Raw genomic sequence first — 16,092 nt, 5'->3', positions numbered from 1 at the left:
GATGTGGATTGAAAAGAAGTGGGAAATATAAAGGAAGGACTTATACTTCTGGATCCACTTCTGACTTTGGCTCAAAAACTGCAGTGGCAGTTTTCCAAAGAACTGCGGTGTGTGAAACAAGCCTTTATAATGCATCCCTGCACTATAATACAGGATGTTTATTTAGATCAGTACAAGATAGTGTCCTATAGTGGGTGGATGCTTTAAAGCTAGTATTTGGCTATATAGTAAGAGTCAAAGGTCATTGACTCTTGAGATGATTGCGAATGGCATTGCACTCAGCTGCAGATGATATCATGTCTTATATAACCCCATGTATATATTCTTTATGTCAATGCATTTTGACTTGGCTAATGTCTATCTGCATTATTGCAGTAATGTGTTCCCTCTGCGTGATTACCAGTGCAGGCTTTCCTTTCATGATTCTGTAGCATTACATTTATTTGCCTAATTGAATGGGATTTCAGTGCACTTTGCTTTGAAAGGGAAATTTCTCTCAAGAAAAGCTCACAAACTGTAATGTATTCTGTGTTGTTGGATTACGACTTACAGATATTTGTTTGATTACCAACTGATGGCTTTTTTCAGTCTCTCTGGAGCTGATGTAAAATAAATGTCTGTCTTCCTCATCATGGCTCCTAATGCCCACACACCATTACAATGAAATCTCTGTACAGAGCGCTAGCTTCTATATATGCCATAGAGCATTTATAATAGGTTTCTTGTTAATGAGTCATCATAATAGAGATTTTTTTTTCTCTCTTTTTTTTTTTTTTTTTACCATTTCTCTAAAATACGAGCCTTTGATTTTTCTTGTTATAAACACTATGCAGCTCCCCATAAACATTAGATCAAAACTGAATAACCGCCAATTATTAAGTTCTATTGAGCTCTCACCATGCGCCTTTAGTGGCAGAATTGAGGGAAAAGTTTGGGCATCATGGCCTGCAATAGGTGCTTTAAATGTTTTCATTATCAAAATCCTGCATACTCACCTTCCTGACTCTTCTGTTGCAGTTTTCTGGTCCCTGTTGCAATCTATTTTTACCTCCTTCAAAAGACACTTTGTGTCTGCTAAGCCAGTCAGTGGGCTAGCCGGCTGGCAGATTCTTCTCACAGAAAAAAATCATCAGAAGGAGGAAGTGGAAATTTACTTTTCCTTATACAGTCCCATTATTATTGTTTCAGTATTCCCATGGCTATTTTTTTTATTTTTATTTTTAATTCCATTACATGAAGCGATTATTGACCGTATTCGGCCGATATTGACAGTTATAGCCAATAATCATCTTGTGTAATAGAAGACAACGATCACTCGACATTCACGAAAAATCAACGATCTAGATAGCAGCGATATGCTGCCGTCACCCCGTGCAAAAGGAGCGGTGGCAACAGACTGCTGCTAACTTCTATGGGTTGCTCGGATTTTCCAGCTATCACCCAGACATCCCCCTTACAGCTCCTTGCGGACCTCCAGCTCTTACCCACTCACTGTCGGAACTTGTAATAGCACTGGCAGCAAGCGGGGAACAAGGAGCAAGTGAGTGCTGACCTGTCAGGTCAGCACTCGCTTGCTCCTCTGAGTCCCCCCCCCCTCCATGTAATAGGGGCTTTAGACCTAAACAGACCAAAGATTTAAACAAATGCAGAAAACATAGGTTGCAATTTTTATGTACTATTACAGCAATTAGGCCCCATTCTCCTGAACTCTCTAGGTACACTGTTACTGTGCTATGCCTCTCCCTTTGTGTCTGTACAGTTTGCTCAATAACATTACACTCGCAGACATGTAGTTCTCTCTATGCTCTCGGTGCTTTTACATTCCCACTTTCTAACATGACTTTGACCGATATGACTTTTATGTCAGCTTTGGCTTATGCTCCTTAGAATAATTCCTCACTAGCAAGAGATCACGCTCCCTGGTTTTTCTAATATTGAAGGATATTGCCATAAAAACACGATACACCCTTTGCAAAGTCTGTCTCCGAGAGAACAAATGCTTTTTGCTGCTGCTGTACATGTATAAGGCATTAATATAGAGGCATGGATTACCAGTGGATTATCAAAATGATGACACAGGGACATTCATTAACCCATACTGCTGGCTGGTCACATACAGTGTAATGGACAGGCTGCTAAGACAGACAGTCCAGCAGAATGCACTATAAGGCAGGGAGACAAATGAAAAGAGCCAGAACGTGCTTGCATGGTCCTGCCGCCAAAGGATTTTCTTTGATAAAAGAGCTGTGAGCTTGATAATCCTGTGAAGCGGACATTAGATCAAGTACAGCTCGCAATAAGGATTGCTTCTTAATAATGCGTGATTCTAAAGGCTTTCTCTTTTTTTTCTGTTTTACTGAGTAGAATAGATTTTTTTTACCGAGACGAGGGATGTTTATTACACTTGCCTCCCTCTCTTGCAAAGCCCAAACGGATATGACTGGAGAAATGAATATTCGTTTAACTAGGCTTTAAAAACTCGCAGGTAATTCATCTCAACACTATGATTAAATTACCATGTAGCGTGAGCAGAATGTAGGAGAAGAGACATTATAGACAGTAATTAGAAAATAGACACTCTCTGTCTTCAACTATCTACCATGCAACAATCAACTGCAGAGGATGGATTTGGCTGTTATTACTGCTTTTTCTTCAGCCCATATCAGAGAAAATATATGTAGAGGCAGAAACCCAGCCAGCTCAGTGCTCTATGTGATTAGTGCAGTGTTACTGTCTTGATAGGCCAAAATCAGCCAAGATCTATGCAGCAGCTTAGTCTCCTGGGAAGTAGGGTAATAACGATCAAATGAAGACATATTAAAATGTAATATTACTTCCCTTCCATGGGGACTGTATAAAAATCATAGCCAGAAACAGATTGTGCCTGCTGCTTCTGTTTTAGCTGCTGATTCAATAGCTTTTCAATTTGAGTTAGCATTTCTAACGCTAAATGGAACAGATATATAGACCGATAGAGTAAATAGTCAAACCAACGTGAGCCATGTGTTCCAGCTCTTTACATGGATTCTGTTAGGAAGGGTAGCAGGATGGCATCTATTGATTGCCACATAGCAAATGGAATGCCTAGAAGCTTGGTGGTTACCCCATTATTCAAACTTCTAGATGGGGTCAGCAGAACTGATGCATGTTTTATAAGGCCTATACTGCACTATAGACTTAAGTCCAACAAATGTCTATTGGTTGACTACAGACATTGTAGAGTTAGGCTGCATTCACACGTCACACAAAATTGTCCATGGTCGCGGATTCGTGACCACGGACAATTTTAGAAGCCATCCAAGTAAATGCAGCCATTCACGCAATCCGTGCCGCAACCCCAGCCACGATCCGTACAATGTCATTGCATCTGACAACTACTCACCTACTCCGCCCGTGACTTGGGATAGACTAGTTTTGACAGGTTTGTTACATCTGTAGATACCACTACATATTGCAGTAATGTAAGGACAAACCCTGGCATGTCTGTCCAAGACATATAGAGCCACATTGCGTACAGGCATAGGCCCCATAAATCACTTGTCTATTGTTCGAGCTGTTTGATATGTTAACTATTCATGTCTTGCTGCGGATAGAAAAGAGCTTCAGGTTGGCATCAGTGTTAATGGCCAAATGTGCAACAAACTGTAAACCTCTCATCTTCTCACTGTCAGCAGGGGGGCACAAATGAGCAAGTAGGCTAAGCATGTGCCATATGTTAGCAAGAGCAACACACCTGTTGTAGAACATTGATGTCCAGTCTTTGACAAGCTGAGCTCTGCTCTGAGCAATTGTCAATAAAGGGACGTGTACCAAGGGCAAATATCAGCCTGTAATTATTGCCTTGTGTATGAGACAGCATTGGGTCGACGAATTAGCATGTGTACCATCATGATCATGTACCACCAACCGGCAAAGATTTTTAGGGTTTCATTTCCCTGTGTCAACTATAAAATTGGGTTGTTTGATAGGCTCCTTAAACGAGTGCCTATGTACTTGATCGTGTCTGTCATGTCTGACCCTAATTTCGGACATGTCTGACCTTTAATTTCACCATCCTTTAGGACATTTAGATGTTTTTGGTAGACTTTCTATAGACCATTCACCAAGTGGTTACTTAAAAGGTAACCTAATGGGAAAATTAGACAGCGTTACTTTTGTTAAAAAGCATTGGGATTCCAATCTGAGATCTAACATTACTCATGTTAGCATTCACACCATGCTTTATAAATTAAAAATTCAGTAGCACTTTGTTCCTAGGACAACAAAAGCCAAGAGCAAATGATAAAATAATTGGAGCAAATGCTCTTAAAGTAGGAACAGCTTTCAGCCTCGGGCATTAGAAATTGCACATTCCATTTTGCCGCAAGTTTTTAGCTATAGCATTTGTACAAACAAAGGGTTTGGAATATTAATTCCCTTTTAAATGGCAGGAAATTAATGTTGTGATTTTATTATGGAGACAAAAACTCAATTCATTGAAACTATGGAGCAAATTGGGCAAATCTCTTCTTAATGTGTTGTGTTATTAGAGCTTTTTCTTTAAAAAAAAAAAAAAAACAGCTATAGAGAGAGCGCTGTGAGATATCAGTCATTGAAGAATTAATATGGTTGCTCTCAAGAACCGTTTCATCCTGACTTGCCTCATCACCGTGCCTCAGTGCAAGCTGCTGCATCAACACAAATGACTAATTCATTTTAGCTTTAAATGAGCTTTCTGACAAGTTTTAAGCATTTAACTAACATCTAAATTGAAAACAAAATCCATTAAATGAGCAGCAGACGATTATAGGAGAACTGTCTGTGAAGGATGCAAAACAATATAAAAAATATATATTTTTTTCATACTACATAATTTACAGCTCTTGAGAACTTAATACCTTACCTTTTTTAAAGAAGTTTTCCAGGATTTGAAAAAGAATACTACATTTTAGTAAAAACAGCACCACACCTGTCCTGAGGTTGTGTGTGGTATTACAATTAAGATCCATTCACTTCAAAGCAACTGAGGTGCACACAAACTGAGGACAGGACAGGTGCCATTTGTCAAAGGAAGTAGTCTTGTTTTTCTAAACCTGGATAACCTCTTTAACAGAAGGTTAACTGGTTGTAATCCTGATATCCTCAATAATAGGGTCCTATTAATTAGCCCACTACATCACAGGAGCTCTGCTAAATAAGAGAATATCTGCACATCTGTTTAAAACAAACACTAAAATAAAATTAAAATAAAATCTAAAAGAAAAATAATCTGATATCTTGCACTCCCCAATCTGGCCACTAAGCCTTCTTGTGCAGTAGAGTTCACTTTTTAGCATTCTCCTCCTGTGATATCATCACAGGCAGGATCACAGTGAAAGAATTACATGTGTATATACATAACACAGGATCAACCATAGGTGATAGTCACGGCTCCCCTTCTCCCCCTTTCTGCACACTGACCTCTGCACTTGTCACAGGGCATGCCTAGAAAACTAAACCATAGAAGTCAGCCATTTGGGTTCTATAAAATCTAGAAAATAATAAGATTAGCAGAAAGAATATGTATTAGTGTCTGGTTTTAGTTTGTGAATATATTTCATTTAAGGTATGTCGTTATTTAAAATTCATCCAGATATTAGGGCCATGGACCGACCTTTCCTCTTCAGATTGATTTAGGAACTAAAATGATTTAGAGCACAAAGTAACATTTTGGTTCCTAAAATCTAAATGAAATGCAATGTTTTCCTAGTGCCTCAGGCAAAGGGTGACTTTTGATACCTTTTTATTAACATTATAATGTCTGAAATGTAAATATGGTTGCTGCTTTTTTTTTTTTTTTGTCGTTTCTATGGTGATTTCGCTATTCGATTTAAAGGGTTTGCTTTAAATGTCATTGTCATCTGCTTAGAATACAAAATGGCCACAGAGAATACCCCTTCAATATCAGAAAGGCCTTCCAGTCATTTCATGTGTTTGCTTAATAAAAAGCCTTTATTGTGCTTTGAATAGGAAGCAAAGGAATTCATCCAAATTGCTGGTGTTCTGAATTTCCCTATAGAGGTTGTTACAAGTAGTCAGTTTTAATTAAGGGTGTAATGTGGCTTTGGCCTTTTGCTATGCTACCAGATAACGCTTCATTTTTTGAGGATGAGCTTTGCTGTGCCCAGAGCTATTTTCGGAACCTCCGAGAGATCACGCAAAAAGACTGTGACATGCAAAATTACTCGACACAAAGGCCTTCATGAAACGTCGCATTAAAAAAAAATTAAAATAGTGGCCGTAACACTAAAATAGTGTGCACTAATATAAATGATGAAATGGCTTCGAGTGAGCCGCGTTTTGTAGTTCCCAAGCAGAATACTTTTCAAATAGAGAAATGCTTGCTTGAGTCAGATTTATGTTGGCATTCTATTACATGAGGCTTCTAGCTTGAATTAGATCCTGACGCTTCTATAATCAACTATGCTATAGGTGTGCTCCATTTTGCTACAAAATGTTGGGTTATATTAACTCCCTCTTGTGCTGCACACTCGCAGTCTTTATGTGTAATGGGTGATTGACAGCCCAACAGTAGATGCAAGGCTCTTTTCAATAGTAAATACATTTTGTGGCTGACAAAGGACAGGGCACCCTGCAGCTTTCATTACAATTAAAAAAAATGCTTCAGCATAGCTCCAGTTCAGCTTTTAGTTTCTCTGCACCTATTTCTCCTCTATCTTGCTTGCCAGTACATTGGCAAATAGGTTGTAAAAAAAAACACTTTTATCAAAGACACATTTGATTTATGTCTAGGGCTGCTGCTTGCTATTGATTTTTGCTTCCGCTAAAAAAAAAAAAAAACTATGTCTCCATTATTTTGTGAGCCTTGTGTTCTAGTGTCACGCTGTCAGATGTACTCATAGATTAAATTACTATCGCTTTTTTTCCCTTTCCCTAAAGAAGGGCTTGGAATAAGAATAAGTTTGATAAGACGGTTTAAGAGGGAGACATCATAGCATTGCATTGGAATGCCTGTGTGTTAATGAAAGAAAGCAAGCAAGGCCTATGTAGACTTGTTTTATTGTACATGTAAGCCTAAGTACACATGTAGACAAGTTAAAGAGAGATTTATGAGTATTGTGAGAGGTAGCGTCATGTGGACAATAGATGGATGGGTGGTACAAGCCTGCTGTACTCATACAATGGAGTGTCTGGACAATTAGTGGATGCAGAATAAGTGTCTTTCTTTAGAGTATTGTGTGTGGATAAACACAAAGTATAGATCTATTCTCAATCCAGTCTTTAATAGTATGTCCAATTGTAAATTCTTTTCCATAGATCGTTAGCACAAGCTAAGGTAGGAAATAATAATAATAGTATTAGTATTAGCAGTAGCAGTAGTATTAGTATTATTATTTATATAGCACCAACATATTCCTCAGCACTTTACAATCTGGATGGTACATAAGTTCATAAACACACATTACAGAACTACACGCGAATCTTCAAATCAATCAAGAGAAGTTGGGGCTCTGCTCACAATCCATGAGAAATATATACAGTGTGTGTATGTATATATGTATATATATATAATATGGTTGTGTGAGAGAAGGTGGGTCAACCAGTCAGCAACCAATATCTGTATGTACAGGTATAAAAGCATGAAGCATAGGGGTACACTCCCAAATGAAGGGGGGTGGGGGTAGTAAGGGAGGCCAATTAGAGAGTGATGTAAGTCTACCTAAAGAGAGCAGGGCACACGTAAAACTATGAACAGGAAAAAGCATCTTTCTCCTCTTATCAGACTCGTATTCTTCTGCCCCTTTGCACAGATCCCTCACTTTGAATCCACTGAAAAAATCCAGGCATGAGGGGAGAGAGCTATTTTCCACTTCACTTAGTGATCAGGTTACAGCAAGTGACAATAAACCTTTATAAAGATAGGGATAAGGAGAGGAGCAACTGCAGTGAGACACAGACAGACACTGCTACTGCTTCTTCCACTATCTCACATTTATAGAAGCAGCAGCATGGAGGACATTACACGGCAGTGACAAGTAGTTTTGCTATGAATCCAGCATTGCCGCAGCATAACTCTCTATCTATGAGTTTATAATCCAGTACTCAATTTGGTGTTCTGTTTCAGGTCTACCCTTAGACAATAGATTTGTCTTACTGAATCCCAATTCTTTAGCTGACAATCTAATGCTTGCTAGATGGCGTGACAACTTCTCCCATTAGGGGACCTAGGATCAGGATGGATTTTAACCTTTGCAATCAGCAAGATAGGCTTGTCTTTATTCTGCTTTATGTTAAAATAACATGCACGCTAGCCTGAGCTGGACATTCATGTTTATTTAGGATTCAAGACTGATAGATTTGAGCAAATACATAGCACCTGTGACTGGCCTTACTTTCTCAAAAAGTTCAAGTTGACCACATCTTTTAGTTCGATAGAAGCCCTTTGATGTATAATATATGTATTTGTGGCTGCAAGGACTTAACTGATTGTGTTAATCAAACTCCTATATCCTTTATGTTGTTTTGAAAACAGGCTCTTATGATGAAACGTTCTGTGATTGGTTTGACAGGAACCAGCTAACTTTTCTTAATGGCAACAATTAACTGATACATTACACCATCTATGTAATTTCCTGATCTTATTTATACAAAATAAAAAATGGCATAAATGTGGGAAAACACTTTAAATCAGAAAATCCAGGTGGGAGCCTTCAAAGCCCCCTTTTAGAATTCAGTGTTTTTTAACTTTGTATTCATGGTCATAAGTTAGCAGTAGACTGTAGACGACTAACAGACTGTGCATCTGTGTATTGTATACAGTACAGATTGTGTTTTGACCTTGTATATACCTATTTTTTTTTTTTACAGCTACATCAAATGGCTCTTTAGAGGGTGTGGATAACCAGCAAGGCGGTGTATGTGTAACTAAAGCCATGAAGATCCTTATGAAAGTTGGGCAAGGTGAGAACCTTTTTCTTTGAAAATTTTTATTTACTTTAATTTCATTGGAAGAAAGGATATGCAAAATAGCTCTCAAGCCTCATTGGAAAGGTTGTGACCCTTCAAGTCAGTGGTTCACTCCATCTAGGATATATGCTAAGGGATATATGCCAAGCCAAAAATCTTTCCAAAAGGAAAGACTTTTCCAAAGATGGGAAGACTACCCATCTGCATCCTGCCTGCAGCTTTTAAGACCACCTAGGTCTCTACATCTGGCAAGGCTGTGTATAACTTTATCAGAAAATTTATAATAGTTCTATAGTTTTATAGTAATACAGATGAACTTGTATCTCCTATTAGGTGGTATGTAGTCACCCCAGCTGACAGCGTTATTTACAGAGTGTTTAGACCTCCACAATGTAAATGTAGACTATAGTAATATTTAAACCTCTTCTTAGACATGCACAGAATAGATGGATGTAAACACTGCCTATTCCCCCTCTTGCTTACAGTAAATGTTGTTTCAGCAGCTTTATTATTTCTCATATAATCTGTATAGGTTGCTTTGTCCCTTTACATATAGATAACCGATTATGTGTCAAGAATGAATAATATTCCTAATTAGATCTTGCTTTAGTAGTCAATCAACTCACTCTGTTAAATTGAAATGTCATTTGCCGAGCTTTGCTTGCCAACTGTGAGAATCCCTATAGTTTCTGCAGATGGTCTTACAATCTCAGCATCTAGAATAACTTGCATTGCGTGATTCTTTTAAAGGGACTTTTTTGCACTTCTCTAAATTCCTGTTTCTTCCTTGTTCCTTTGTGTTCTTACTTTGTTCCTTTACTTGACTTGGTAACTTTTTGATATCTCCTGTACTAAAATAGACTTGTATTTTTTTTTAGATCCTTCCTCTCCGGGTTCCAATCGGGATTTAGGTCCATCTAGACGTCCAGATGAGGAGGCAGGCTCAAATGGGAAGAGCTCAACCACTAGTCCATTTGTTAATAGCCCTGCAAGTAAGTATCAGTACCACCATCTTGTGTCTTCATCTAGATCTAGATCCTGCGTGAATAAATATACATTTTATTGGTCTATATTTAATAGTGTTGTTCAAGCAAAACATCACTTTGGGAATAGGCAGCTTTTAATACCAACATTCTAGACGCTCACCCTTAGAATTTCTATAATTGGAGATCATGCAGACCCATAAAGTAGTCTGAACTAGTAGATCTGAAAATTAAATGAACATCAATGGTCTGTATTAATCCAACATATCTCAGTGCAGGGGTTGAATGGTTGTGCATACAGTACATGCATACTCTTGAACGATGACTATCCTTTATTGGTGAATGGGTAATGATTAATTGCATTGATAACATGATTTTATAGCTACAGTGTTGTAACTAATTTTTTGAATGTGTCGTCTGGCATGACCCTCTGAAGTGAAAAATGGGAGGAGTCCCTCACCATGTGCGCATCCATAATGTCCCCCATTGTGCTCATTATGTTATATGTGCTTATTATTCTAATTAATTCATAATATGCTGAGAGCACAGAATATCAGACTGTTCAATGTGACACTTTTTATTGCTTGCCAGATGTGCAGTCATTTGTTTAGTTAATTGTCTATTACATAAGCTGAATCATTAATATTTCTACTGTGTTGCACAAATTAACTTTGGTTTTCATGAGGGTAGATAGCTTCTTACTCTGCACCGATAGCTACATGAGATACCAGCACATTACAGCATCAGCAATCGTGAATTCTCTAGCTCGTATTAGGATAAAGGAACTTGGCTGCATTTCCCCTTAGGCACTAAACAGGTTAATCAGCGTTTGCAGGGAAATACAATAAGATAATGTTTCATACTGTTAGGGCAACTCCTCTGGGAATGCCTCTTCTGCAGTAAAGTAAGAGGACATCCAGCAATTGCTACAGGAGGAGACGCATAGCGTAGTCTGGCTGTCTTGGTTGATGGATGTCCATAAAAGCAACAATGTGGTTGAACATCAGCTTGGAAGTAGGATTATGAGAGACAAAGTCTTGTTTAATATTGATCGCCTTCTCCCTCTGTTTGTATTTCGCTACTTATAAGGGTAATTGCTTTGTCAAAGTTCAGATAAGAGCCAGTTCATTGTTCGTTGTCTGCCGAGAATTCAGAATAATCATTTTGACCATATAAAACAGGAGTGCATTTATTCCAAGATTCTAATGTTTGGTTTCTTTCTTCCTAGGTTCTAGCACAGACGGCAGAAACTCCGGACACACGAGTATCATAGGATCCGAGGTGGCCTTATTCGCAGGGATTGCTTCAGGGTGCATCATCTTCATCGTCATCATAATCACTTTAGTGGTGCTTTTGTTGAAATACAGAAGACGACACAGAAAGCATTCACCTCAGCATACAACAACTTTGTCCCTTAGTACATTAGCCACACCAAAGCGCAGTGGCAATAATAACGGTTCAGAGCCAAGTGACATTATCATCCCTCTAAGGACTGCAGACAGTGTTTTCTGCCCCCATTATGAAAAGGTCAGCGGAGATTATGGACATCCTGTTTACATTGTGCAAGAAATGCCACCACAGAGTCCTGCAAATATTTACTACAAGGTCTGAGGATAGTGATGGTACCTTTTGACAATATTAAGGACAAGAAAGGTCCATTGCTTCCTGATGGGGTTTTTTGGTGATTCCTTATGCATAAACATGAACTTGCATTGGGGAACCGGCACAAGTGAAAACCTTCCTTCAGAGAAAGCCTCTTTAAGCTGTGCAGCTTATGGGATCTGTGAAAAGTGCTTATTTCAAGCTGGAAGACTATGACAAAATACCCATTCTGAAAGCTATACCCTGGTCATGTTCACCCTCTTTTTAAGCCATGAGCACCGGGCATCCAATTGTATACAAAACCAGGTTAATACAGACAGAATCACTGACATTTTTCATTTTAGGCATTTTTAAGATGCTTTAGAATATTTATCTTGAAATGCAATCTTCTGATTTAACATCCACTGACTTTCTCAGTGCATACTGGATTTGTCAGAAACATGTGTCTAAGACTTTTAAGGAAACACATAAAAACTGCATTTTCTGCTTTTTTAGTCCATCACTGTTTCATTTACTCTGTTGTCTAGGATGACTGTATCCTTCACGTAAGACTTCTTTCACTCCACCTCCTATATCACTAATGGAACATTAACCTTTGTAGACTCTTGCTCCATCCATTTCTACTGCAGTCACACTCGAATGGGTAATATATTATGGAAATTGTATCTGCTAATAGCGAGCCTTCCAGCATTGAAGTCATGGCTGTCAGTGAGTCCTGGAGTCCATAGGATAAGTTGTTAAATGCAGTTAAATGCTGCTGCTGCCTCTGACATTAGACATAGGGCAGACACCTATATAGGCAGCGAAGCACTTTGATATCTTAGTTTTAGAAAGACAAATGAAATGCAGTGAAGACTGCAGCTAAGGGTATTCTGTCCGTCTAGCAGTGGTATGCCGAAGCGCAGAATACCTTCAAGATGGCGATATTTAGACAAATGCATAAGCAGGTAGAGAAGAACAAATAGTAAGTGGTGATGAGGCTAGACTGTTGGAGACATAGGCAATAAGAGGATGTTGTATAAAAACTCCTAGTCTGTTGTGACTGAACTTATAAGCAGACTCAGGTGCTATACTGACCATATTATTCCTCAGCTTAGGAAAAGCTTTCAATAGCAGAAAGCCAAATCTGACCTGTGAGTTCTAGTACCACAGGTCATAGCAGAGCAAATATTCCACATCTCCGCTTAAATTATTTTTTTATTTTTCACATTGGTATATTTTTGAGAAAACGGCGTTACCCGGCCCTTATAGAATGAATGATTGGACACTTTAGCTTTGTGGTCATACTGTCCCGGAGGAGTGCGGCATAGAAACCTTAGCTGACATGGCATTTCGCTGGTGCTCTATTTCAAAGAAAAAAAAGCACATATGGCAAACATTTTACAGTTCTTAGGTATAAAATAAATTATTAGTACGGAGAACAGGAAAGAATAAAAAATACTTATTTAATAGGTGTATAGCACACAGGGGATATATAGTAAAAAAAAGAAAAAAAAAAGATTTTACTAATATATAATTTAATATTGCACAGCCTGCCCCGCCAGAAGATATGAAATCCAGTTTTCAGCAGTTAAATAGTCTTACAGAAGAGTCGGACGCTGCTTCTGGCGGGTGGGAGAGAAAACAACTGTAGTCCAAAAATAACAATAGTGAGAAAAAAAAGAAGGAAAATAACAAAGCCTTCTCAAGGCGTCTTACACGAGCAACACGAGCAGACTAGGAAGTTCAAGCCCAAAAAAGCAGGAAATCAGTGTTACTGCATCATACGTGTAACAAAGATGAGAAGATGTTTTGTAAGTCATTCTCTCCATTAGAATTTCCTTTTGCCTTAATGCAACAATGTTACTAGACTTCGGCAGGTTACAGAGCGCAATACCTAGTTTTTCCTCTTTTCTACCTATACTCCCCCATCACCATCTTCTCCTCTTTCAGTCATTTTTTTCCCCCTTCTTTCTCCTACATTTATGTGCTATGCAAAACAGATATCATCAACACAGTCCTGTTTCTATGGTAACACTTTGCTCTCTGAATTGGAAAGAAAAAAATTAGTAACAACGTTTTAAGGTTCTCAAGTCTCTAAGGAGCACCTGCAACGACAAACTGTCAAAGGATTGATTGATCCTTTGTATTGTTGAACCTGAAAATTACGTTGGCACGAAGGAATAGTTGTGTGGTCATTTAAACAAATGCAAGGTGGCAAGACATTGTTAGCATTTGCGACAGTTCTTTTCTAGCAATTGAGTGTGATGCACAGAATTGTTCATGTAGGTACACTAAGTTGATGGGAATTACTCATGCTGTGCCGCCTTTTTTTTTTTTTTTTTTTTTTTAAATTTTTGTCATCCTGTGTGCTATAGAAAGGACACTTTATTTTTTTAACTCCTTTGACCATGTCCTTGTTTTAATTCAAGCTGTGAAAATCTTAATCACAAATGCAATGACCTGCAAATAGTGTTAAACCCTTTACTTTATTGTCTGTTTTGTGTCTTGATGCCGAATGACAATCTTCAATCTGTTCCCTTTTGTTTAGAAGTCGGTTCAGGTTTGGAATTTTTTTTGTTTTTGTTTCTGTAAATGCCTTGCTTGTGAGATCATATGATCCTTAGTCACCCGACTTAGGAATTTGCACCATTATGTCAAAGTGAAGATGCTGTAAATATGTGGAGAACTGTATCTGGATTTGGGGTGTGTCCGTAGCCTTATTCACCTTTTTAAATATTAATATAGAAAAAAAAGAAAAATTACACATGGAAAAAAAAAGACAGAAAATGGATTTTCTTAACTAGATTGTGTACATAGAGCAATGTTGGATTTTTTTACAAAGTCTAAGCAAAATGTTTTGTATAAAATTGAATTTTTGCTATGTATTTAGCTACCGCTTGTTTAAAGGCAGTGTCATTTCCCTTTGCACTGTAATGAGGAAGAAAAGGTAAAAAAAAGGTTGCCAAATTGCTGCATATATGTGCCGTAATTGTGTACCATGAATATTTATTTAAAATAATTTTGTCCAATTTTGTAAGTAACACAGTATTATGCCTGAGTTTATAAATATTTGTTTCCTTTTTTTAAGAAACGAAATAGCCCTAGGTTTACAACTTTTGCTTTAGTTTCACATTGTATTTAGCCCTTCAGCCCCTTCCCTACAAGACAACAAATCTCTAAAATTTCACATTCCACGTCTGTTTCAAACTGAATTTGTTCTTAAAAAATAAAATATTTTTTCCTATGGATATTATTGTAATTTGCGTTTTCTTTCTCATTTTTTCTTATTACTGAACACTTGTATGGGAACATTAGATCTAGAAAGGAGTGATAGATTATACATGATAAACTTGCCCACACGTTGTCAGTCTGAAGGACAGTGCTATTACATGACAGGCAGCGAGCGGGGAGGGGCGGCCCAAATTATTATTATTAGATCATCTTGGCGGCCCATTGAAGTCAGCAGTGGTCTGATGTTGTCGCTCCTTACACAGCGACGCACAGCAGACGTCACATAACCTGATTTTTTTAGCATGTTGAAAGGCCACAATTAGCTGACATTGTGCATTATTTATTCTTTATGCTGGGAATAGGGATAACCTATTTTTGTGGGACATCCCCTTAAAAGAAGGAATTGCTTTATTTTCTATGTTAAGTAGTGTAGTGGAAATGTAAGTATCACATTGAAAATGTATATAACACCATGAAATATATCTAATATTTGTCAAATTCATAATATTGTGTGCAGTGGTGTTGCTAGGCATTAAGATTCAGGGCCAGTGCCCCAGATAGGAAGGTCACTGCCCTTAATCTTTTCTCTAACCACATGCTGTATACTGTCATAGTATGTAATTGTAAGGGTGATAGCATATATCCAATCCGAATGTCTGACAGTGCACACACAGGTCCTACCTCCCGTCAAGTTCTGGGAGGGGGGTGGGGCTGCACACTCCTGGGCCGGCTTTGATGCTCAATACGGGACGCGTTACATGGTTACATGGTTAATGGGGAGGAAGAGAGATGAGTGAGCATGGATGGCCTCTAGGAAATAAGACACTTCTGGGTAGCAAAACAAGTTTTTTTTTTTTTGTTTGTTTTTTAACCCACATGGGAACTGCACATCTGGGTGGAGCTATTCTATATGGAAAGCTTGCATAGCGGAGGGGGTTGTTCTGTATGGAAATACTTAAAGCCTAAAGTGTTTATCTGGAAGATTCTGCAGAGAAGAATCATGGCTTGGGCAAAATGGAAAAGGAAATTAAAAGCGAATGACTGTGATCAGAGAAGACATCAACTGTGAGTCACTATTTCAAAAACCAACCAATAATTCTAGAGAAAGCACAAATAACCTAATCTGGAGCAGAACCATTCTTCCAGTATGACCTAGCAGCAATCCAGCAATACACACTTAGGCTATGTTGACGGTACGTAAAGGTACGGCCTTTGTTGCCATCGGCAACAACGGCAGTACTTTGTACGGTGTGGAACACTGCCTTAACTGCTATGGGATCCCGGCCGGAGCGTATACACATAGTATACGCTCCGGCCAGGATCCCATACGGCACCCCAAAGAACCGAC

The 16,092-nt window shown here is 38.4% G+C and overlaps 1 protein-coding gene across 1 annotated transcript in view; it reads left to right on the top strand.

Moving 5' to 3' along the window:
* EFNB2 (ephrin B2) overlaps window positions 1-14,761 on the top strand; it is a 38,272-nt gene extending 23,511 nt beyond the window's left edge. The window contains exons 3-5 of the mRNA XM_069970751.1: window positions 8,848-8,940; window positions 9,825-9,938; window positions 11,158-14,761. Of these exons, the coding sequence (XP_069826852.1) occupies window positions 8,848-8,940; window positions 9,825-9,938; window positions 11,158-11,540 (590 nt within the window). The 3' untranslated portion in view covers window positions 11,541-14,761. The remainder of the gene's footprint in view (window positions 1-8,847; window positions 8,941-9,824; window positions 9,939-11,157) is intronic.
* Window positions 14,762-16,092: the final 1,331 nt, after the last annotated feature.

This window comes from Dendropsophus ebraccatus, chromosome 5, assembly GCF_027789765.1.
Source record: "Dendropsophus ebraccatus isolate aDenEbr1 chromosome 5, aDenEbr1.pat, whole genome shotgun sequence".
In the NCBI taxonomy this organism is placed as follows: domain Eukaryota; kingdom Metazoa; phylum Chordata; class Amphibia; order Anura; family Hylidae; genus Dendropsophus; species Dendropsophus ebraccatus.
This window is presented reverse-complemented; position numbering and strand designations above follow the sequence as displayed.